This window comes from Actinia tenebrosa, unplaced genomic scaffold, assembly GCF_029948245.1.
Source record: "Actinia tenebrosa isolate PJP-AT-01 unplaced genomic scaffold, QUT_ActTen_1.0 PGA_scaffold17__23_contigs__length_9995812, whole genome shotgun sequence".
Lineage (NCBI taxonomy): Eukaryota > Metazoa > Cnidaria > Anthozoa > Actiniaria > Actiniidae > Actinia > Actinia tenebrosa.
Window position 1 is genome coordinate 7,410,902 of NW_028292577.1, and position 24,233 is coordinate 7,435,134.

Sequence of the window (24,233 nt, forward strand, 5' to 3'; positions counted from 1 at the left end):
CTGGAATATTTAATAATGTTTAGTTCACGATTTATTAGCAAAAATCTACATTCAATTGTCAATACATTTGAATTTTTTTTCATTTCCCTGTTCCCTTCAACGAAATCGAAGACTCGAAATGCATAATTCTCACTCTAATTCCCATAGCAAAACGTAAAAATCTTTTTTTGCTTGTCTGTTGTATAGAAAAAAAAATTTTTTTTTTTCAAAATTCGGTTGTCAAAAGCTTTTAGTTCGTTTTCGAAAATTGGCGCGCAATTGGACTTACGACTATTTTTCAGTTGTTATGACGATTTCATTTCCTTTTCTTCCTCGGACAAGTTAATGCTAAGTTTAAAGAATTAAATTTGACAACTTGGAGTTGCCTTCCATTACCACGTAAGTAAGGATATCACTTTATATAAAAGTAAAAGACCTCAGGCATTCCTTAATAGGTCACGCGAAACTCCTTCAATGACGCCGAAAACGGCTCCCGGTGGTTTTTAACTTTAAAAAGTTTTTTTAAGTCAAGGAATTAACGTCTTAATTCTGTGCGCATGCATTAAGCAGATTAAGGCAATTTCTTAGTCATTTTCAGATAGCATTAACTTGCCATTTTTTCGTTTTAGTAACGATCTTGACCTCCTTCAGACCCACTTCTGCCACCAACCCATCCACCCACCCATTCATCCATCCATTCATTCATCCATCCATCCATCCATCCATCCATCCATCCATCCATCCATCCATCCATCCATCCATCCATCCATCCATCCATCCAACCAACCATTCATTCTTTTATTTGTTCGCTCTTTCGTTTATTTATCCATCAATTCATCTATCAACGTCCTATCAACGAAATTGTCTTAAAATGAAATGAAACAAAAATGGAATAAAAAATATTATTCGTCAAGGAAAAAGTAATAAATGATTCATTTTTCCCGATCGTGAGACAAATAAATAAGTATCATTTAAAACGAAAATGCCTGTCAAACGTAATTTTCCTTAAGTATCGAGGGTACCTACTTAACAGCGCAATTAAATTACTCATCAATCCTCTTTCAATTCCCGCACTAATGTCTTTTAAAAAGACAATGGAGACGATCCACACTTCCGAAGTCCAAACGTTCAACGATCCTCGTTTCCCGAGTCCGTTAGTCCAGATCTACGTATTCTTGAGTCAAAACAACAGCCAATCAAAATCCGTCAAGTGTATCGGTTCCCAGTCCTCTTGTTCTCCTCCATCAAGAGTCTGTTCCGGAAGACATGAAATGGCGCTGCAGTTTAACTTAGTCAAATTTATTCTAGTTGTCGCTGTAGTCTTTGTCATTGTTCAAATTCTCATTACACTGCATTTCTCGTCCAAAGACTGGCCTGACGACCATCCAATTCAAGGAAGAAATCATATTGATGATTTTCATAAGAGAATCAAATCCCACGTGGGTCTAGGGGACAAACCACACAGAGAGGTAGGAAAACCACTTATGTTTTGGAATTACATTAAGAATTTTTATGGCCAACGGGGATATATGAATCCAATTTAATGGTTTTATTCCCGGGAAGGATCATTTATCTTTCCACTGGTCGCTTGAATTTAGAAATCGGACATGTTGTTTTGTACATAGAAAGTAAATTTGGATTTGAACTGTATTTGATTTTGTCCTTGGTAAAAATGTTCACGCAAATGAAGTTTTTATTATGTATTTTTCTTTTGTGATTTGTCATAAACAGTTGTTTAAACAACATTCTATAATTATGGATACCCGGTTTCCTAGAAACACTTTCTTGAAAAATTTGTTAAGTAAAAATCAAGTCGTTTATTGCTTTGCTACGTTGAAAATATTATAACTAAATTATTTACAAGCTTCAAGCGGGTAAACCCTTGACATTGAGCCTCAAAAAAGAAACTTTGTCCTTTGATTTCTCTGCCTGACTGCTAGAAAAAATGCTAATGAAATCAGAAACCAAACACGGTTTGAAAGCTCATTTAATTGAAAAATAAATGTTGAAAGGCAAAGCTATAATTACTGGAACTGAAACCTTAAAATGAAATGATCCCCCGTTACATACAAAACATTTTTCCCCCATTTTTTTCATTGCCGTCTATTATGGAGTCAATTATATACATAACGAGGCTTAATTATCTTAGTAAACGTTTTCTTCTCTTAATCTTAACTAATTTGGTTTTCTTTTTCTTGCGTTATTTTGGTATTTTTCAAAAAGTTTTGCCTTTGAAGTAAGTTGCCTTTCGATTCATCATATACCAGCAAATTAATGTAAGCTGAATGTGTCATGGATGTAGGATCAAATTTTCCGTTTAAAAAAAAGACAAAAGAAATTAATAAATGCTTGAATTTATGAAGAAATAAATTAATATCTAATATAACTGATTTAGAAAAGTAAAGTAATGAAAAATATTGGCATGTGTTTGATAAATTTACAATATTTTTACCATGAAATAAATGACATTTGTTTATTCTAAATTTATAAGCTTATGTTATGAAGTAATGACTGGGCAAACAGTACAGCACAGAACTATCAAACAACTAAAACAAACTTTGGTGAAAGACAGTGTACTCATAGCATCTCACACCAACTACCCTGGCATCCAGTGAAAAAAAGAGCCATTCTGTGGAACCCACTGTTAATCCCATTATTTATTTATTCATTTACATACACTCCTCATTTACTATGAAAACAAATATTTATTATTGAAGAAATGATATAGCTGATGCTGATTATAGACGACTGTACTTTGCTTATGTTTTCTTATTTTTACTTTAAGGAGGCAGCTTTCAAATCCAAGACAGCTAGAGATATATCACACAACAAAAATACTCCAAACAGACATGAGCCTCCAGTGCTTGAGATGCCATACAAACCGCCTTGCAAGCCAAAACATAAGGATGCAAATTCTGCTCTACGAAGAGTCAAATCAGAGACATGTAGGAGAGAAATTTATAAAATATCTTGCTTATCAGAATCAAATAAGTTATATATGAGAGGAATCAAAAGGTATTGTCCTTTACCACAAAGTAGTAAATCTCCTGCTAAATCTATCAATGATGCGAAGCCTGTGCCATATGGACCTCCTATCAGGATTGCATATATTTTGACTCTACATGGAAGAGCGTTCAGACAAGTTAAAAGACTCTTTAAAGCAATTTATCATAGACAACATTATTATTATTTTCATATTGATACGGTAAGTGAATAAACCTTAATCTTAATTTTTATTCCCTTTGACCCTAACGCATGTATTAAGAATTTGCAAACTTGTTGCAAAGAATTTATACAGCTACCTGTATTTCAAAAAAGGTTGGTGAAAGGTTGGTATTGCATCTTTCTCATTGTTTACTAAGTTACTAAGTTTGAATTGTTTTATATTTGTATGTTAAGAATGTGAGCACAGAAAAAAATATACTGGAAAAAATTGCAGACAAAGTTTAGGAAGATTACATATCATTGTAACCTTTCAATTATGGCATTCACCAAAGTGCAATTTGGGTTTGGTTTGCAACATGCAACAAAACCTTCACCAACTTTTTTTGAATTAGCTGTGTATATTGATGACTTCATATAAAGAGTGTATAAAAAAATATATTTTCATATATGGCTGACCGAAAGATGAAATTGGAATTTAGCATATGTTAAGTTTTACAAAGAGAATGAGTTAAACCAGAGAACCTGAAGAAAGGTTCTGGAATCATGCAAGAGAGAGACCCAACTAACTCTACTCACATGCTACTCCAAGTCTAGGCATCAAACCTGCGGCTTCATAAGTGGAGTGTATATGCACTGCTGCTACACCATATATATATAATTTATAATAAGACTACTAATGAAAGTATAATATGTTGATTTTAGAGGTCAGATTATCTTCGTCGTGAAGTTGCCAACCTCATAAAAGACTTCCCAAACACTGCACTTGCTCCTTGGAGTATGTCAACAATATGGGGAGGTGCGACATTGTTACAGATGTTGTTAAGATGTATGGAAGATCTTATAAAAAAGAAAAATTGGAAGTGGGACTTCTTTATTAATATTAGTGGATCTGATTATCCTATCAAGTGAGTATTTCGGACTTTATGGACCAAGTTTTCTATGGTGTAATAGTTTCTATATAGAGGATATTACATGGGCAGAGATATGAATTTTATCTTCAAGTGTTCAATTGATATCTCATGAGTGAGCTCAGCAAACAAGTGAGATATCTAAATTGAACATGAGAAGATAAAATTTGTATCTCCAAGGGGCCATGTAATGTTCTGTTTATTATATAGATATCAATGAAACTTAAATAAAACAAAAGCTCAAAAATTCTTTATTAAAATAGCAAGCCGATTCAACAGCGATATCTTCACGTGTGAAAGATATGGTATCTTCCACTGGTGAAAGATATCAAGTTTCAAACACTAGAGAAAACCTGGTATTTCATCAATATCTATATAATAACTTGAACTATGTTATTGTCATTCCCTTGAATATGATGCCACTATCAATGCATGTTAAAGGCCATGGTTGGGGGGGCAGTGTACATACTCGGGGGAATTTGACATTGGCCAATGAGGAAAGTCTGGCAAATTTGAGCATATTTTGATAAAAGGAATGAGATTTAATAGCCTCGTTTCTGTTCATCTAGGTTATTTGAAAGTTAGAGAACTATTATTTTTATTTTCTGTTTCCCAGAGATAATACTGCAATTACTCGTTTCCTGAGATCGCATAGAGATCAAAACTTCTTAAAGCCGCATGGCAGAGATCTAAACAGGTGAGTTGTTTGTATATATTGCCATAGCAACTGCCATCACATGTTTGTTACCATGGCAACTAAAATGAGTATAAATATTTATACTATGCATGGTGCTATTGATATGCATTGGACTAATAATATAGTCTATAATAGAATCTGTCCTAGATAACCCATAATTTCAAGTGTTGAGATAACTTCGTTAATAATAGAGCCTTTGCACCATCACGTGATGACAGCCATGACAGGAGGCTGGAAAAATTGAATCTGGTCTAATCTAACTTACATGAGAAAGAATAGTCCCCTTCACAGTTCCCTGTGCCATCTTGAAATGTAGCTGTGCCTTTGCATTGAAGCGAGACGAACGGTGAGCTTGCAATGATAGAGACCTTTTTTTAACACCTTGGACAATTATTCACATGTCTCTATCATTGCAAGCTCACCGTTCGTCTCGCTTCGATGCAAAGGCACGGCTACATTTCAAGATGGCGCAGGGAACTGTGAAGGGGACTATTCAGTTTACCTGAGGAGAAAGACTCTATTTGCCGTGCCTCCTGTCATGGCTGCCATCACATGATGGTGCAAACTCAATGCTAAGCTTTTATCGTGAACCCTTAACAGGTTTATCAAAAAGCAAGGATTAGACAGAACATTCCTACAATGTGATGATCACATGTGGAGGCTCGGAAATCGTAGCCTTCCTCCAGGCATAGATATTGATGGCGGAAGTGATTGGATTGCCTTGAACCGCAAATACTGCCATTATCTCGTGACGTCAACCGATTCCCTAGTAACGGGACTAAAGCACATGTATAAATATACTCTGTTACCAGCTGAGGTAAGAATAGTCCCAGAACTTCTCTGTTGTTCCAGGACTCTTCAGTCATTGAAGGCCTGGAACTAAACCTTTATGCTGTCCTTTGCATATCATTTCTTCAGCTGTGATCACGTCACTCAGAATATCACAACCCATTCTAAATCTTTCTTTTCCTTTTCTATTTAGTCGTTTTTTCATACTGTCCTTCGCAATGGCCCGCTGTGTGAGAACTGGATTTCAACCAATCTTCGTCTCACAAATTGGAAGCGAAAGCTTGGCTGTCGATGTCAGTACAAACACATTGTGGACTGGTGTGGCTGCTCACCAAATAATTTCAAACCCGAAGACATGACCAGAATAAAGGTAAATTCTAAAAAGGATTTCATATGACTAGAAAAATGCTTTTAGTAGTAACCTTATCTCGGGCATTTTAATCGGTTCTTTGATAAGGTCTGTTCTGTACCGTGAGTTTGCCATGATTTTCAAAGTTAAATGAAATTTGCTCAAATGCATCTGTGTACAGCGTTTGGCCCCTTTTTTGGGATTGATAAATTTTCAGCCAGCGTGTAGACATTTTTATCCCATTGCCCTCCCCTCACACTTTTCTCCGTAAGAGGGTAGGGGATAGGATATGTCTGCACGTAGGCACGACAGAATGACCGGGGGAATACTGCGCATGTGCAGAAGAACACCTGAAAAATGGTGACAGAAGACAGCATTGACAATGCAGAGCACTATTAGTACTTAGGATTTTTTATAAATAATTAGTGCCAGTAGCGCAGATTAATTTCGAATTTTTAGGTATTGTCAGAAACTCATTCAATTTTATTTTATTTACACGACAGAGTCAATCGCACAATTATTTTGCCCGTAAGTTTGAAGCAATTGTGAACCAAGAAGTCATCAACGAACTAGATGCGTGGCTGTACGGGGAATTTCCACCAAACACCAAAGGACTTCATTATTATTGGGAAAACATGTATCACCATGACGACAACATCACCAAAACATCTGACGCCTTTCTGACATTCTTTTACTCGTTCGGTCGCATAGCAACCAAACAATTATCACGTGACCACGAAGACAACTGCGAGTTATTACGCAAAGGGCCGATAAAAGAGGTTGCGTATTTTAATCAGCATGATCAGTTTAGTGGGCTGTTGGTTTTGTTTGATGTGGAGTACGTCACAAAGAAGGGAGAGAGGAAATCGTTGACGGTGGAGTCGTGGGTCTCACCGAATTCGTTTGAAGAGCTGATGAATCTGAATATGACGAAAGGACCAGAACGACTTGTTTCACTTGATGTAAGTGGGTTTTTTTTTCTTCCTTGCTTTCTTCATCCATCCCTTCCCTTCTGTCCTTTCTTGTTTCCTTCCATTCTTCTTTTCTACCTTGAGTCCTCTCTCTTCCTAGCTCCCTTTGTTCGTTCGTTCGTTCGTTCCTCCCTCTCTTTCTTCCCGTTTCATTTATTTATTTAACGACTTGTTTCACTTTATGTAAGTGTTTCTTTTCTTCTTTGCTTTCTTCATCCCTCCCTTCCTTTCCGTCCTTTCTTGTTTCCTTCCATTCTTCTTTTCTACCTTGCGTCCTCTCTCTTCCTAGCTCCCTTTGTTCGTTCGTTCGTTCCTCCCTCTCTTTCTTCCCGTTTCATTTATTTATTTAACGACTTGTTTCACTTTATGTAAGTGTTTCTTTTCTTCTTTGCTTTCTTCATCCCTCCCTTCCTTTCCGCCCTTTCTTGTTTCCTTCCATTCTTCTTTTCTACCTTGCGTCCTCTCTCTTCCTAGCTCCCTTTGTTCGTTCGTTCGTTCCTCCCTCTCTTTCTTCCCGTTTCATTTATTTATTCATTTATTCCTTAACTCTCTTTTGAAGGTTGGTACAGGGTGGGATCAAAAAGAACGCGTCTTCAGGAACTTGGCTCGTCTCATCAGTCCATATGACGATCCTATCCTCGTGCATCGTTGGGTACACGGAGAAGAGTTTGATGTCAAGATCATGTGGGTAGACCCTATCAACGTCGTTTCAGGAGTCTACGAGATGCACGTTGTTAACAACTGGGTTGTGTCGTTTCACAAGCCTGCATTTAAGAAACCAATGCGACCAGGAAAATGGACGCTTAAGATGATCTACACACAAAAAGGTGAAGACATGGTCATTGGTGAAACCACTTTTTTGGTCATTCCTCTCGGTTTTTACCAAGGGACGCGTGCGCCAGTTGAAAGAGCAATGGAAACCAACCATGGTCCCCCCGGGGGAATATACAACACAAATGATTTTTTGATTGAATTTGACCGCGAGGCCAACAATACAGAAGCTGCGGCTAAGGAAGCCACTATAAATGCGAGGAAGTCTGGAGACGAGCTGGATAGATGGATTGATAAAGTAGTAGGTGAATTTTGGACAGTTGAAGGTACTTGTCTTGTTGAGGGCGAAGTTCCTGACTGCCTTCGGATTACTCCCTGTAGTGAGATTGAATGGAGTTCAAGGTCACCTGATCCAAAATCTGCCATCGGGAAAGTCAAGGCTGATGGAAGAATTCGGTGACAAAAAAATTCTCAAAATTAGTTTAAAATGTTTAAATTATTCCTGCTTCTGACTTCTACGGATTTCGAAGTCAGCATGTGACCAGCATAAAAAAATCCGGCAGTGTTTTCAGTCATGCGCACTTTTTCTGCCTTCAGTTTATTTAAGTGTTCGCTAAGAGGAAAAACGAAGGGCTATGACAATGAAAATATGAAATTTAATATTTATTATACAAATTAGTATATTTGTTCTTTTATAGTTTATATATCAAAAACATCTTAAAATTATAGTTGTACGATTGTGCAACGATATATAAGACCTCTATTTTTTTAAATATTTAGGTCGGTTTTCAAATTGTGCTGCTATTTGTGGCTTAGAGAAATTTTCTATCATAACTTATGTCATACGAGATTCCTTCTCAACCAAATCTCTTGGAGAAGAGTCTAGAGGCGAGTTTTCTAATCTAGCTTCGAAGGAGCATATGATTGGTTAAGATACATTCTATGTCACTCAGCGTTCTCAACGACCAATCATCAGCTTGCGCGTCTAATCTTAATATGGTAAGACGCCATTTTGAATACTTGATTATCATCTCTAAAATTTATTGAAGTTGTATTTTGAATATACTTCAATCTCAAGATGTCTGAGACAGAATCTCGTCAACGGAGCCTGTATTTCTCTATGCGCATGCTCAAAAGATATAGTTGTTTCCTAGCGCATGCGCAATAAGAAATAACGGCTCTGGTGAAGAGGTTGTCCAAGAGACTAAAAGCGTTTGGGATCTTTTCCTAGCGCCTTCAAAACGACAGTAACACCTGTCAAAACAATATTTGCAAATAAAAAAAATGTTCTAGACGAATTATCATTTGCATTTAATGTATCTCAAATTTCAAAATGAGATTTTCTATTGAAGGCTATGTATTCCTTAGAAATTAGAATATTATAAAACTTTTAAAAATACGATGAATGATTTTAATTGACTCGACATGTTTCGGCCTTTTCATGTCGTTTTCAAGAGTGTTCTTTATTTTTTATTTTTTCTTTCATAGAGTAATGAATCAAAGGCAGCGAAGATCATCATATTCAGTTTGAAGGTCGAATAGAGAAGTTAAGTCCATTCTTCAAAAAGAAAAATATGTCGAGTCAATTAAAATCATTAATCATGTTTTTTAAAAAGTTTTATTGTCTTTCGTGCTATTACTTTCATTTGGTAAAATTAGAATATTGTTATTAAATGTAAGTTAAGATTACGGATAGATTTTTCGGAAGGGCTATAACTATACCAGTGATAGGCTTTCATCAAAATCAGCATGATGAAGACTAACATTTGTTATAGCCGAAACATCATGTTCTCAAAAAATCTACGCGTTTTATCCGTAAATATCTTACATTGAATATCATGTATGAACGCGAAAGCCTCAAAGGTACTATAAAATATTGCTATTTAATGATAAAAAAATCTTTTAAATATGAATCATATTGGGCATTGAATAAATGAAAATGCTTTTAAAATGTTGTATATTAATTTTCATGAATTATTATTATTTTCTCGAGGTAAAAAGTGAAAAAATAGAACGGATGAAATTCGATTCCTTTTTTCCGGTACACGCGGCAGATTGCTGCTATTTATTTCGCGGGTCTTTCTGACGATTTGATTGGTTGGTCTGCTATCCTTCGTAACATGCTAACTTTTCTTGAACCTTCTTCCTGTCTGTATTCAGTTCCAAAATACATGAACTTCTAACCTCTCAATTCTTTGACTATGCTTGTCCAAAACACTCTTATTTTGATAGCTTTTTCTGTTTTGCGTTTAGTTATTGCAAGGGTGAATCCTAGGGAGCTTCGCCTAAGTTTTTTATATCCTTTAACGAGCAAAACAGAGAGTATCACAGTCTCTCTTCCGTTCGGCTCTGCTTTTACGGTCGCACTGGACGCCATAAACAACAACTCGACGGCATACGGATTTCCTTTTACAAAACTCACTTTTCTGTGGAATGATACGCAGTCTTTGGAAACCGTGGCTTTAAAGGCTATGACAGAGCATTATAACAAAGGAGTAGACGTTTTTATAGGACCTGGAGATGAGAACGACTGCATTACTGCAGCTAGAATGGCAGCTGTTTGGAATATCCCAATTGTCTCTTATGTAAGTCTAATCATTGTATTATAGTTAAACTTTAATGCACTATTAAGCAAAAATTTGCACTAATTGAGGTGGTAGTTTAAGAAATATAGTAGTTATTGAGGATTTTTTTATAATCTTATGACATGATTTTATGACTTTTCAAAAATGTTTTTTGAGCTTTATTGACTCGTTATAAGACAGAAAATCTCCTGTTTACACACCGTCGTATTCCGTCATTTGACATCACAAGATCGAAAAGATATTCCAGGTGTAATTTACATGAATTAAAAGATGCCCAAAGATGTCAAAAACACGGTGATAGATAAAGATATTGAACATTTTATAACTGAAGGGCTGAAAGGAAATGAATCCCGTTAAGTGATCTTGAAATGTGCTGTGAGGGATTCGACAGTTCTGACAAGTACTTCCGGTAAGAATTTAATCACTCCAAGAATTACTTCATCACTCTAATAGTGTTAATGATTTTGATAATATTATCAAATACGAAGACAATTCTGAGTTTTTTTTCGAAAACTTGCTCCCAGCTGTTGTCACGTGGTATAAAGCTAAAGATATCAGAATTAGATTTGATCACGCTAAATACACAATTCAAAATTCTAAAGCACGCCAGATGAATTAACAAAAAAATTACAGGAAGAACCTGTTTGTTAAGAGTGAAAGTGATTATCCTCTAAGGCATCTATATGTTATTCCACTGATATGCATCATAGGGATAAGAACTGTGGAAACAGGAAATCTATACAAAACGCCGACTAGCATGTTTTTTTCTCTTCTCCCTTTGTGTTACTGCGCATGCTCGTAACTGATTCCATGGTTTTGTATTTTGACAAAATAGCTAGAGAAGAGTACAAGATGACACATTGGGCATAAGGCACATGGATTCCGTTTCGATCTTAAAACTTCTGATTAACTTAATTTCTTTATCAGTAGCCACATGCCCGACTCGTCCCCAGTCGTCTCTCTAATATACCGGGAACGAGTCAGGCCACGATGCTTTTCATGTTTCGTGTGGAGTGTGGCAAAGTTTTAAGGAAATATTGCGCGCACAAAGAAATAGAAAGAAAACCACAGGGAGCCCAATTTAGATTAAAGCGAATGGCGAAAATAAAATCGGAAAAATTTAAAAATATTGAATTTTTTTTAATTGGAGGTCAAGATAATGTCCTCCGTAATGTGAAAGAGTAAAAAAATCGATAAAAAATGCACTAGAACATTTAGTTTCGCGCTCGCCTTTGTTTTCCTATATAATTTCCCTATGGTATCTAATGTCGATCTTGTGTGTGTATATTCGACAAGGGAGGAAACTTCAGCCATATTCGAACAAACAACTCACTTTAAACCACGATTTCATCGTCTTTTAAACCTCAAACTCCACAAAAACCTTAATCAAAATGATGCCTTTTGGCTCTTCCTCCAAGATTTCTATGAGCGAAATTTTCGTGCAGAAAAATTTTCGCTTGCAGATAAAAGTATTCCAACTCTGACCTAAATAATGACATGACCTGTTAAGTTTTGTTTTTCAGTTTTGCACGAAAGACGCAGTTTCCAATAAAGCCCTGTTCCCTACATTTGCTCGAACGAGACCTCCCAATGCCCAATCCAGTAAAAGTGTCTTGGCTATCCTAAAGAGGTTCGACTGGAGAGTAGTCGCTGTTCTTTACTGCAACCCAGCATTATGTACTAATGATATGGGCTGGCTTCGTACGAAGAAAGACATGAAAAACGTATTCAATGCTCATGGGATAAAAGTCTCGTATGAAGATATTTTACCACAGGAGCATGAGAAGAACAAGACGAGAGTTATTTTGCAGGAGATAAAGAAAAAAGCAAGAAGTGAGGAAAAACTAATATTTCAATAAAAAATTGCTATAACTTTTCCTTGTTTAAAAAAAATTATATCTATATTGTTTTAAAAGCTAAATACATCTTGTGATAGCAATGACCAATTATTTTTTCTCTTTATTTATTCATTCACTGATAAATCAACCCATCCCTCCCTCCCTCCCTCCCTCCCTCCCTCCCTCCCTCCATTCTTCCAATTACCTACCACAATATTTTTTAAATTTTTGCAGTCGTAATCCTATCAGCTAGTATATCATACGTCCAGTCATTTCTAGTTGCTGCCCAAAGAAAAGGCATGACGAATGGCGAATACGTTTACATCATCAACGAACTGACCTATGAGTACCTGACATTCACGTCACGTGACGGATGGTGGGAGGGAATGACCGGACTTCACAAGGACGTTGCAGAGAAGGCTTTTCATTCGGTGCTGGCTCTAGTACCCAGACCCTACAATAGAACCAAATACGCACGGTTCGAGAAACATGTGATTGAAAAGTTCAAGGAATACCCTTTTAATAACGGAAAAGAGCAACAAATAGTAAGAAACTATGTGTATATTTGGCTTTTTCTTTCCGGTTTGCGGTATTATGGAAATCGTGCGTTCTGATTAGCTGTTTGAGCGGGGGTATTTTCTTAGTAGAGAGTTTTAGATGGCAAACGTGAAGCGTCAATTGACCAGTGAAAAATTATTTTAAATAGGTGAGAAAGAATCGCAAAAAAGTCCAAGTAGTAGAAAAACAAAAGAGTATTTGCGCTCGGTGAGAAAGTTTGCAAGAGGTTAAGTTAAGTACATGAAAACGATGAAAACGTGGTCACGTTTGCCTTTTGCGGGAAGAAAAAAAGTCAATCTAAAACTCTCTAGTATCTGCCCACGGTCCGTTGATTTAGTGTGATGTACTAAGCGGATTTAAGCCACTGTCGAAAGGATTCCACACAGCATAATCACGACACAGCTTCCGCCGGTCCAACCAGTATACAGTAGCAAAAGACAGCGATAAAATTACTACCTACATGTAGCCCGAGTAAGCGATAAAATTACTGCCTATATGAAGCCCGAGTAAACAGGCTTTCTAGCGGGATTTGGCACTAAACGATAGGAGGATAACCTCTTCTGGTCCCCCGCTTCCCCTAGAGCCGACAACCCAGGATATAATGCTTGTCTATTACTTTTTTTTTTTAACAGGCTTTGTATTACTCTGCTTATTTATATGACGCTGTTTATCTCTACGCCTTGGCCGTGAATAAAACAATTGCTCAAGGACTGGACCCTAAAAATGGAACCGCTGTGTTTGGGAACATTCGAGAAACTAGCTATCAAAGTAAGGATATCTTTGAAATAAAGTCCAATTAGTAGCAAAAAGCAAATAAGCTCGTAAGCTCATTTATGATCATTTACAAGTTTATTAAGTTATGCGCACGCAAATCGCGGACTCAATATTTACCAGAGAACGTACGTTTTGCCACGTTATATGTCGGCGCATACTCAAAAGGATATTTCTTTGGTACCGATCGAGATAGACAAAAGCAAGAGTCTCAGTACACACAAAAAAACCAAGAGCTAGCAAGGTGCAGGTTTCGACAAGAAAATGTGTTGTCTTGTTTCAGGTATAACGGGATTCGACGTTCGCGTAGATAAAAATGGCGATGCGGAATTCAACATGACATTGTTTAGTCTCCAGAAAAATGAACGAGAAGAAAACGGTAAGTTTTCTGTGAATGCGATTAATTTCTATCGGTTAACGTTTTTTGCATACTAGAAGAAGATTCTTTGTTTGAGTTGTATCCATATTTAATGTGTCTTCTGATGATCGACTGTTCACATGCTTTCAGTTCTGCCCCGTTGAGCTGCGCCACTGCTGTACTTATGGTGGTGCATTTGAGATGACGAGTTTTTTTTTTCCCCCATTAAATGAAAATGACCATGATTTATTTATTACCATATTTACCCAAAAAAATCACAATCTTACTCATTCCAGTTTATTTTTCTCATCTTTTCTTTGTCAGAAATGCTTGAAGTCGGTGAACTTTTTATCGACTCCAACGGCAGTCAAATACTAGAACTGCAGAAGAACAAGACACTCACGTGGTCTGACACGGGGCAAACACGCGTGCCCGCAGATTCACCAGAATGCGGTTTCAACCAGGAGTTGTGCCCTATATCAAAACCGAGTAAGCACCACGTTACTATGGAAACCATGCGATTTATGATAAAAGTCCCTTATGTCTTCCCTGCTAACAAATACCTTCGGATATCGTAGTACGACAGGTATACCTGTTGGTGCTTGTGTGACGTCATCACAGCCGCCATCTTGGATCTATATACTTATATACTTAAGGCCGATTTGTCGTTCGTTTCACTTGATATAGTATCATCCAACATGGCTGCCCATTTTGCCATCTCGCTGTCTTTTGAAAGTTGCACCTGAATATTTGACATAAATTAAGTTGGTCCTTTTTGAGTGAAATTTTAACGGCGTTTTTCCCTTTAATTTTTCATGTTAAAGCTCCCGAGAAAGACAATAGTTTAACGTACCTGATCGTAACGCTTGTAATCTGCTTTGCTCTGATTGTGACGATTTCCATTCTACTGGTAATAATCTACAGGTAAAACGAAACCTAACATCTTATTGATGGCTTTGACGGCCGCCATGTTGGATGAATGTAACGAAAGATTCGTCATTAGTCTCTTTTGTTATATCCACCAACATGGCCGCCGTGTCTTTTGTTATTTCATTGTCTTGGGAATGTTTGAGGACCAGAAACATACGCCATCCTTTTTCTCTCCCTTCACAAAACCTAACGCACCAAATTCAATCTGTAAATTAGTCGTGACTCGAATTTGATAATCCCATGCAGAAGTTGTTTAGGGTATCGATAAAAAGATATTGAATATTAGCATGAATTTCAGGTTTTCCACTCCTGTCACTCTCTTTAAGGTCGTCGCCATGTTGTTCCCCAAACGAAAGACGTTCCTTTAGCCATTGTTGTCTCTATCATGTCATTTTACGGCACAATGTCTTTCCCATTTCATTAAAGTTTTTCTTTTGCATTATTAGCGAAAAACTGGGGGGACTGGGTCGAGTTGGCATTGCAGCGCATTGTGGGACTCTTTTAGTGGACGATATAGACGCCATCTTGGAAATATGTTCCCTAAGACAGCCCCACAATGCACAGACATGTACTAAAATGCAAACTCGACCCAAGTTTTTTCTAAACCTCGGAATGGAGTAAAATATAGTAGCAAGCCAAGAATCTAAATATCAAAATTGACTTTTATCGCAGGAAAAGAAAGTTCGAGAAAGAGCTGACAAAGCTTACGTGGAAAGTGAATTACTCTGAAATAAAGTTCCATACTCCAGCATGGAAAAGCAGTCGAACACGCCCTTCAATTGTGAATAGTATAGTATGTATGATCTTTAGTTTTTTTGTTTTTTTTTGCTTTTCTCGAATTCTGTGCGTTATAGGACACCTTCAATTGAAAAATGGCGCCGTGACTAGGACTTTATGGAACTGTTTCTTTGAATTGTTCTCAATAGTACGCGCGCAGTCGTTGTGGCGTCGTTTTGAGCAGGTGCCCTTTGAAAATACTGTCTTTTCCGACAATATCTTGGAAATGGGTTTGATTGACTTTCACCAAAACCCTATTTTGTCGCGACGACAGATTGTACGATTGTGCGCGTGCTAGAGTGCAAACCATGCATCTGTGAAATAGCACAAAAACTAAATAGCACTAAAAACTTGATTTCTTTTGTTTTTCAATTGTTACATTGGTGATACTAAGAACTAATTAGTTAGTACTATTTCAAGGATATTTGGTGGCGCTCTAGTATTTTATCCTCACTGCATAGTCATTACCGAGTCACGGGAATTAAGATACGGAAGGTGACCGCGACTGCTGGCAATGAGCATGCGAAAAGCAATGCGATGCGTCGTCAACCCGCCACCAGGGGAGGTGGGTGGGGTGAATCTTCTACTCTCTCCTTAGGCAGCTTCCGACGGAATGATTCAAGGGTCTGGGTGTGGCGCTTACATATAATGGAGGGGTCGCAAAGCATTACACCCGCACTGCGCAAACTCCAATGTCCATATATGGGGGGTTGCTAAATTCCTACGTGACACGCCAATTATGTATGCAGTGAGAATAGTGGTGTTACATTGGTGCTACTCAGTACTAATTAGTTAGTACTGTTTCAAGGATATATGGCGTGCACTCTATAAGAACCACTAAAAGCCGCTCAACAAACTAAAAAAAATCGTTCTTGCTTTAAATTTGGTTTTAGTCTTCCTTCTATGGCTGTTCACCTCGACAGCTCCGCAATGCACACGTTGGTAGATATAAGGTCTGTGTATTTTTTTTCTTAATTATCATATTTCAAACTTTTACCTCATAACTGCTGATTGATTGCGATGCTAATATAATAATATCTATTTAAAGGCAACGCACGTTTATGTAAAGAAGTTTGAAAGAAACCAAGTCGAGATATCAAGAAATGAACTCCTTGAACTAAAACAGGTTTGACAGCTTATTTATGTACTGTTGCCATGGCAATATAGATGTGACGTCAATACGTTTTTATAGTCGACGTTATAATGACAATGACTGGAGAAACAGGGTGAATATATTGTTACTGTAGCGAAAAAATTGGTTTGGCGTTTGATACTCTGTTTCATAGACCTTTTTGTGGTCTAGCTTCGGTACAGACATCTTTTGTTCATCACACCTTGTATGGTGTTGTTTGTACCGAAGCTAGAACACAATGCACCCTATTTATCGAACTCAGAAAAGACCTATGTTGAAAGCAATGACTGTACCATGACGACTAAACAAGTTTATGGCCACCCAAAACATGTTTGTTCGGCTTTCAAATTTTGGAATCTTTCTTGTCTTGTTAGGTCTATGAACTACACCACAACAATTTAGCAAGATTTGTCGGCGCATGCGTAAAGCCACCCCATATCTACACGTTGATAGAATTTTGTTCTCGAGGTAGCATTCAGGTAAGTATGTCACGTGACCACTACCCTTGCCACTGAGGATGTAGAGACTTTAATTGGGTAGAGGCATTTCTCAAATGGCAGTCAGTCATGTTGGCTAGAACATTATAGATCTTGTGCCGCGTAGCCTCGACCTTATTCAAGCTTTTTTAAAATGTTAAACAGATGTGAATTAAGTTTCTCGAGGGTAACGATAAACATGGCTGCCATGTCACAAAGTTCTTTGTACTGTTGTTCATCTTTTTGTATTTGTATTTGATATTTGTATTCGTTAAATACTAGTATATATTTCGTATTTTCCCTGCAGGACATAATAATGGATGACAACATTAAGCTTGATTCGATGTTTATTCGTTCTCTTGTTGCGGATATTGTAGAGGTAAAATAATTCTGATATATTTATTAATACATATTAAATACATTATTGCTTCAATGTTATCTTTTTTGGGGGTGGATTTAACATATCACGTGATCCGTCGCCGCCATATTGTCTAGCATGTCACGTGATTCATTCCCCCCATTTTGAACTCTAATATCCTACATCGCGAAACTGTAAAGCTAAACAATCTCTAAAACCTTGCTAGTAAGTACTTAGGATGAGCTTTAAAAGGAGAATTTCTTTTTCAGGGCATGATATTTCTTCAATCATCTGAAATCAAAATCCATGGCAACCTGAAATCCTCGAATTGTTTGGTCGATGGTCGTTGGGTGTTAAAGATAACGGACTTTGGACTTTGGTCTTTGAAAAACGAACCCAAAAAACGTGAAGCGAAAGGTAAGTTCTAGCATTCTACCATGATGGAAGTACGCCGCGTCATCGTCATAGTGATGTTTTGCTTCTATCTTTTTTTCTTCTCCTTGTTCGACTTTTTCACGCGGCGCCATGTTGGTATGAACAATAGATTCCACCACGCGTGGACTCGCATTCAAGGGGTTAAGAAACAAATTCATGAGAATAAACGTGGTCGCCTTGTGATAAAGGTCCATAGTCCAAAGCCATGTAAAATCACGTGATAGTTTCCCGCCATGAATTGAACAATCGCGGTAAACGTGTTTATTCTCATCAAACCTTTCTTTAATCCGCGTAAAAAGTGGTGTGTCAGCTAACTTGGCTGCCGCCACATGTTGCCACTAATGATTTGATTTGCAACATGTTGCAACGAATCAGAACATCTGGAGATTTTTTCCTTATAGAACTGTTATGGACTGCTCCAGAAATGCTGCGGTCAGGAGAAGAGAGCGCAACACAAAAGGCAGATGTGTACAGCTTTGCTATCATACTACAGGAAATGGAAACAAGAACGCCACCGTTCTACGAGTACTGCTTGGATGTCGAAGGTAAAGCCATTATTTACTCTTCAAGTAGTTAGTTACATACAGCTCTTCAAAGACAGCTTAGTACTGTATATGTCAAGACAATACATTGTTATCTTAGCGTAACACTCAGGTGCTTTTATTGGAAAAGCGCACATCTTATTGCAACAGGGCCCAGGATAGTAAACCCCAGTGTTATAATCGCAGAGCCACCGTTTTTGTACATACATGCTGCCATTCATACGTGGAATTAAGACATTTCGTATACTTTGAGCTATTGATGTCTTGACGTCTGTGATTGATATAATGTCATAACCGCTATAATAAATCGTTCCCTTTTGACATAGAAATCATTGATCGCGTCAAGGTCACCAACAGCAAGAACCCCTTCAGGCCAAAGGTCGCACCAGCCTCAAAGTTTGATGACTTGTGCATGTTGATGACATCATGTTGGTCTGAAGACCCGGATGGCAGGCCAAGTTTTCAAGAGATCAAAAAAATCATAATAACCTTGCAAGGCGGGAAAAAGTATGTATGTTTTTGAAAATAATTATGATTTAAATACACGGAATCGAACTATATGGCGACTAATTTGAATGGCTTTTTGTTTTTGGCTGACCTGCCTCGTGTTCATGTGGAAACATAAAAGCGTTTTCACATGTACTAAATTATAGTAAGTTTAGAAAAATACTTGTTCAAATTCTATATCGTTAGTAATTATGCGGTTGTTCTATCGTTTTTTATGTCAAGTTATACGAGTTTCATTGTGTTCCTAAGATCGAATGTTGTATAATCTCACAGATTTTTCTATTTATTTTACCATATATTTTCTAAATGTTTACTCCAAGAGCCGTAACGGCTCATCTCAGGAGATCACAAATCTAAGGGCTCCAGGTTTGTCAGCCCCTGGCTTTTAAATGCTCCCTCGTAAAGGAAGGACGATTCATATTTATGACAAATCGTAGGAGTGTCATTGTGCTTCTCAGCTCAATAGTCCCCTTCACGGTTCCCTGCGCCATCTTGAAAGGTAGCCGAGCCTGTGAGCTGTAAACTGTGAGCTTGCAATGATAGAGACCTTTTTTTAACACCTTGGACAATATTCACATGTCTCTATCATTGCAAGCTCACCGTTCGTCTCGCTTCGATGCAAAGACACGGCTACCTTTCAAGATGGCGCAGGGAACTGTGAAGGGGACTATTGCTTTATAGGCTCACAGCAATAAGGGTCCAAGGTTTGTCAGCCCCTAGCTACCCTCGTAAAACAAGGACTTGATTTTTTTCTGCTTAATTTGGACGCTGTTTTGAAATTTCTTCAATCAGGGAGAATATTGTAGACAAGGTTATCTATCTCTTGGAAGATTACTCGTCACATTTAGAGGATCTCGTGAAGGAGCGTACTGAACAGTGGATGGAAGAGAAAAAAAAGACAGAGGAACTTCTCCATAACATGCTACCAAAGTATGTATCACGTGCACAGAATTCTCTTGATCTGATATCCGCATTCGTTATTCTCGGGTTGCATGTGACGTCATAGCCGCCATGTTGGTTGACATGTCATCAAGTCTAGTCAACCAACATGGCGGTCATGTCTTTTTTCCTAGTGAATGTTACCTCAGAGCGGCCATTCTGAATGACTAGAACCGAAGATTTGGTGTTGGTGTCATTCGTTATGCCAACCAAATGGCGGCCATGTCTCTTACCTTTGTGTGGGTGACTCAATAGCCGCCATGTTGGTTGAGTAGAACAAAAGATTTGTTGCCATTTCAACCAACATGGCGGGCACTTTTTTACCTTTAATTCTCATGCGCAAGGGATGCACGCTACCCAATAGACCAGTTTCGAATTCCAAATTACGGCTGTGTTCCTTGATTACAGACTCATTTACACAGGGTTAGCCTCGTATCAGTGTTTAAATATTCACAAATACCAACAGTAAAGTAAAGAATGCACAATTTCAACAATACAAACACTTTGAAACTCGACGGACCTTGACTTGAACACGTGAATATTCTGCACAAACTCGAGGCTAACCCTGTGCAAATGAGTCTGTAATCAAGAAACACAGCGGTAATTTGGAATTCGAAACTGGTCTATTGACACAGTGGTACAGCAGATTCCCAGTCATAAAACAAGTCACTCATTTTCTTACTTACAGAAGCGTCGCTGACCAGCTGATCGCAGGCCTACCAGTCAAGGCAGATTACTTTGAAGAAGTTTCGATCTTTTTCAGCGACATTGTTGGTTTTACGCCTTTTTGCTCTTTGAGCTCTCCATTACAAGTAAGTCCAAACAAATATTTTCCTGACAATGAATATACAAGGCATTAATTATGAATATCAGAAAATAATATAATTTCATTGTATTTTCAGATTGTAAATTTTTTAAATGATTTGTACACGTTGTTTGACAGCGTCATAGCTCACTACGATGTATATAAGGTAAGAAATTCAATAAAACGAGCTCCTTTTTCTATGGTTCAGTCTTACTTGCGGTGAAATCAAAGTCGGAATCGGAAGCAGCTCACGAAGAAGTAAAAAAACGGAGACAACGGAGTCGGAATCAGAGTCGGAAGCGCCTCGGAATCGGAGTCGGAAGCGCGTCGTATCGGAAGAATTTTGCAAAGTTTCATGCATAAACTGCTACCGACTCTGACGACTCTGATTCTGTCACAATATGCAAACCATGCTTTATCGACAATTTAAATATTTTTTCTTGAAGGTTGAAACTATTGGTGATGCGTACATGGTGGCCAGCGGTCTCCCTATACGTAATGGTCACGAGCATGCGCGTCACATAGCTGATATGGCACTTGATTTATTACATGCGCAGAAGAAGTTTGTAATTCGTCACAGACCGAATGAGAAACTCGAGCTCAGAATTGGAATACATAGCGGTAACCGTCTAATCTTTTACTTATTCGTATTACGTTGACATTTCTTCCACGGCCAAAGTTAAATCACTCTACGAATGATATATTGCAAACTATCAGTATTCATGTCGAGCTTTCTAAAATCTTCTGTTTCAGGAGCCGTCTGCGCAGGCGTAGTAGGTATTCGTATGCCTCGTTATTGTTTGTTTGGTGACGCTGTAAACATGGCGTCAAGGATGGAGTCTACTGGAGAAGGTAACCATAGAAACCAAACTGACCATGAGTAACAAACTAATTATTATGTAGACCTCTTTACCTCGTGCTTAATGCTTTTTTTGGCCACGTGTCATTCCCTTGAGTATCATTTCTATGTTTAACGGTTGCGCATGAGAAGACACATGAAAATGGATACAACTCAAACAAAGAATCTTATTCTAAAGAGAATGACACGTAGAAGATCATGTATGACAACTGATCTTTAACATACTTCCCTTGCCAGGGTTTTCTCAGGTTCCTTTGTTTGTAATAATCAGCATGTGAGTTGAGAGTTGTACGCCCTACAAGTATGCGGCATATAATATTTATTATCGCTCACGGCAATCCAGTTACGCTAGTTTTCTAATCTTATTGTTTCTGTATTTTCTTGTAAGCATTAAAGATTCATATCAGCAAGGAAGCAAAGTCCTATCTTGATAGATTTGGTGTATACGATATCACAGAAAGGGGCAATATTCTTCTCAAGGTAACGCCTACTTGTGTCTATAACTCATCCTCGATTCGAGCGTATTTCCTCGAGTTCTCCTCTTTCTTCTCCCCCCGCAACACCCAACACGCTAAATTCCAATTCCATCTTTGAGTAAGCCTTGCATTAAGATTAACTAGTATTTTTAGTCAAGTGAATATATTAAATCCTGCGCACCCATTGGTCACAATAGACCAGTTTCGAATTCCAAATCACCGCTGTGTTCCTCGATTACAGACTCATTTGCACAGGGTTAGCCTCGTATCAGTGTTTAAATATTCACAAATACCAACGGTAAAGGAAAGAATGCACAACTTCAACAATACAAACACTTTGAAACTTGACGGACCTTGACTGGAACACGTGAATATTCTGCACAAACTCGAGGCTAACCCTGTGCAAATGAGTCTGTAATCAGGAAACACAGCGGTAATTTGGAATTCGAAAAGGGTCTATTTACATCTTATGCTGTTATATTGAACTACAGGTGAATATACCATGCACGCTCGTTTGTCGATGTGTGCCGCTGGCAGAGATAAATGAAATTTAGGGGGGGGGGGGGGGGGGGGAAGAAAACGAAACTCTCTCCGTCATTCATTAAATTCACTTGTGTTAAGAAAACTAAAACAATCATTCGCCTTTGGCGAATAATTGTTAATTAGCTCACAGAGCCTGAGGTTGTTGCAGCGTATTGATAATATTTGAAGGATATAAATGAGAGAATCTCCCAGCGTTAAACCAATTATTATTACATCCAGAGGGTCCTCCTCTGATGAAGATAAAGAGATTTGCTCATTCAATGCGAAGGCGAAGGTTTAACCCTTTCTAAGGGCTGAATGATTAAAGACCTCCATGTCTAGTCGATCCCTTGATTGACCTTCTGGGACCTGTCTTGAAGAAGCACTAGACACAGATACTCTTTGGAAAGGTTATCTCTTCGAGAAGGAAGACCTCGCTATGACAATTATTCAAAAAACTTTTCTGACCATAAAATCGTCAGTGCTTTCCCTTCCACGTGACACATTCCCCGTAGCACGTGACACATTCCTCGTGGCACGTGACAAGCTGACGTCACGTTTCGTTGTGACTATAGGATAACCGTAGATGACCAAAAAATTTCAAATTATTTTATTTCACTCTCCTGCTCACAAACTCGAAAGTTTGTTTTATTGATGTTGCTTGGTTGCGCATTTTTAGGGAAAAGGACACGTGGTCACTTATTGGTTGAACGGTCGAACACCACGTGACCAAATGACGTGCTTGTCTCCCAGAGCAACCACGGCCAAGAGTGTATCAGGCGAAGATGACTCTGTTTCATGATCCAGATGTCATGTAATGCTATTGAAATAATCTCGCGTATTTAGCCTTGACATTTCCAGAGTAGAGTCAAATCTATTGTCGCATTTGGTTTGTGCCGTATATCTTCATTTATCTCAAACAACTTAAAATTGAATAAGTGTTTGGAAGCCGAGTTAAAATTCATAGTTATGATTCATCAGCTTTTTAATTATAAATCAAGCCAAGCTTTCGAGCATCTTGCTCTTCACTTAAAATTATTTTGAAAGCGCAGATGCATATATTTCTTTTGCGCATGCACAGGCATTCACAACTTTGATGCGGTTTCCTGCGCATGCTTGGAAGAAATTTGACTGAGATAGATATATATAGGTGGTAGCTAACGATACAGTTATTTTCCTCGTCTGCAGACATTAAATACGGAAAAATCGATTCTATAGTAAAACATTAGCGTCAGTCCGCGTTATGTTTATAGTCGTTACCATGGTAATAGGAATTTTGGCCGCTATCCCTGCTCAATCCTTTAAAACAACAGACGTAAGCCCATCATGTTCAGGTATTGTCAAGTCAATTAAGATGAACTAGATACAGGTTTCAAGTGGTATAGATCACAACAGTAAATTGAAACCAAATGAAGTACCTTTTGAAGGGCCGCGATCTCTGACGTCCGCAGGAATAACACTCGTCTATGACATCTTGAACTGCGATATGCTCTACTGAAAAACCATCTAGTGATAAACAAATAGAAATGAGGTTTAGAAAATAAGAGTAATAAATTATACTAATCATATTCTAAAATGAAATTCGTATATTATTTTTTTGGAAAGAAGAGTCTGTTGTGAAATTTCCTCAATGGCGCAAATCACGCAAAAACCAAAAGTATAAAGTAAACTATTCGTCGTATTCAATAAATCGAGAGAAACCGAAACCAGATCAAAGTTCAAATACTTGAACTCGT

At 37.9% G+C, this 24,233-nt stretch overlaps 2 protein-coding genes across 2 annotated transcripts; both read left to right on the top strand.

The window, feature by feature from the left end:
- Positions 1 to 1,250: 1,250 nt before the first annotated feature.
- Positions 1,251 to 9,547, top strand: LOC116307449 (xylosyltransferase 1). Its single transcript, XM_031717705.2, has 8 exons — positions 1,251 to 1,448; positions 2,765 to 3,184; positions 3,847 to 4,049; positions 4,669 to 4,749; positions 5,350 to 5,566; positions 5,732 to 5,908; positions 6,391 to 6,849; positions 7,418 to 9,547. The coding sequence occupies exons 1-8, from the start codon at positions 1,251 to 1,253 to the stop codon at positions 8,087 to 8,089; spliced, it is 2,427 nt and encodes an 808-aa protein (XP_031573565.1). The 3' UTR covers positions 8,090 to 9,547.
- Positions 9,548 to 9,723: 176 nt separating this feature from the next.
- Positions 9,724 to 24,203, top strand: LOC116307452 (speract receptor). Its single transcript, XM_031717710.2, has 22 exons — positions 9,724 to 10,214; positions 11,738 to 12,047; positions 12,287 to 12,597; positions 13,243 to 13,378; positions 13,665 to 13,760; positions 14,064 to 14,228; positions 14,564 to 14,663; positions 15,342 to 15,462; positions 16,340 to 16,399; positions 16,495 to 16,572; positions 16,953 to 17,057; positions 17,362 to 17,433; positions 17,682 to 17,829; positions 18,249 to 18,392; positions 18,716 to 18,896; positions 19,689 to 19,826; positions 20,524 to 20,647; positions 20,738 to 20,806; positions 21,087 to 21,261; positions 21,394 to 21,492; positions 21,888 to 21,979; positions 23,177 to 24,203. The coding sequence occupies exons 1-22, from the start codon at positions 9,831 to 9,833 to the stop codon at positions 23,297 to 23,299; spliced, it is 3,231 nt and encodes a 1,076-aa protein (XP_031573570.1). The 5' UTR covers positions 9,724 to 9,830; the 3' UTR covers positions 23,300 to 24,203.
- The last annotated feature ends 30 nt before the right edge of the window (positions 24,204 to 24,233 follow it).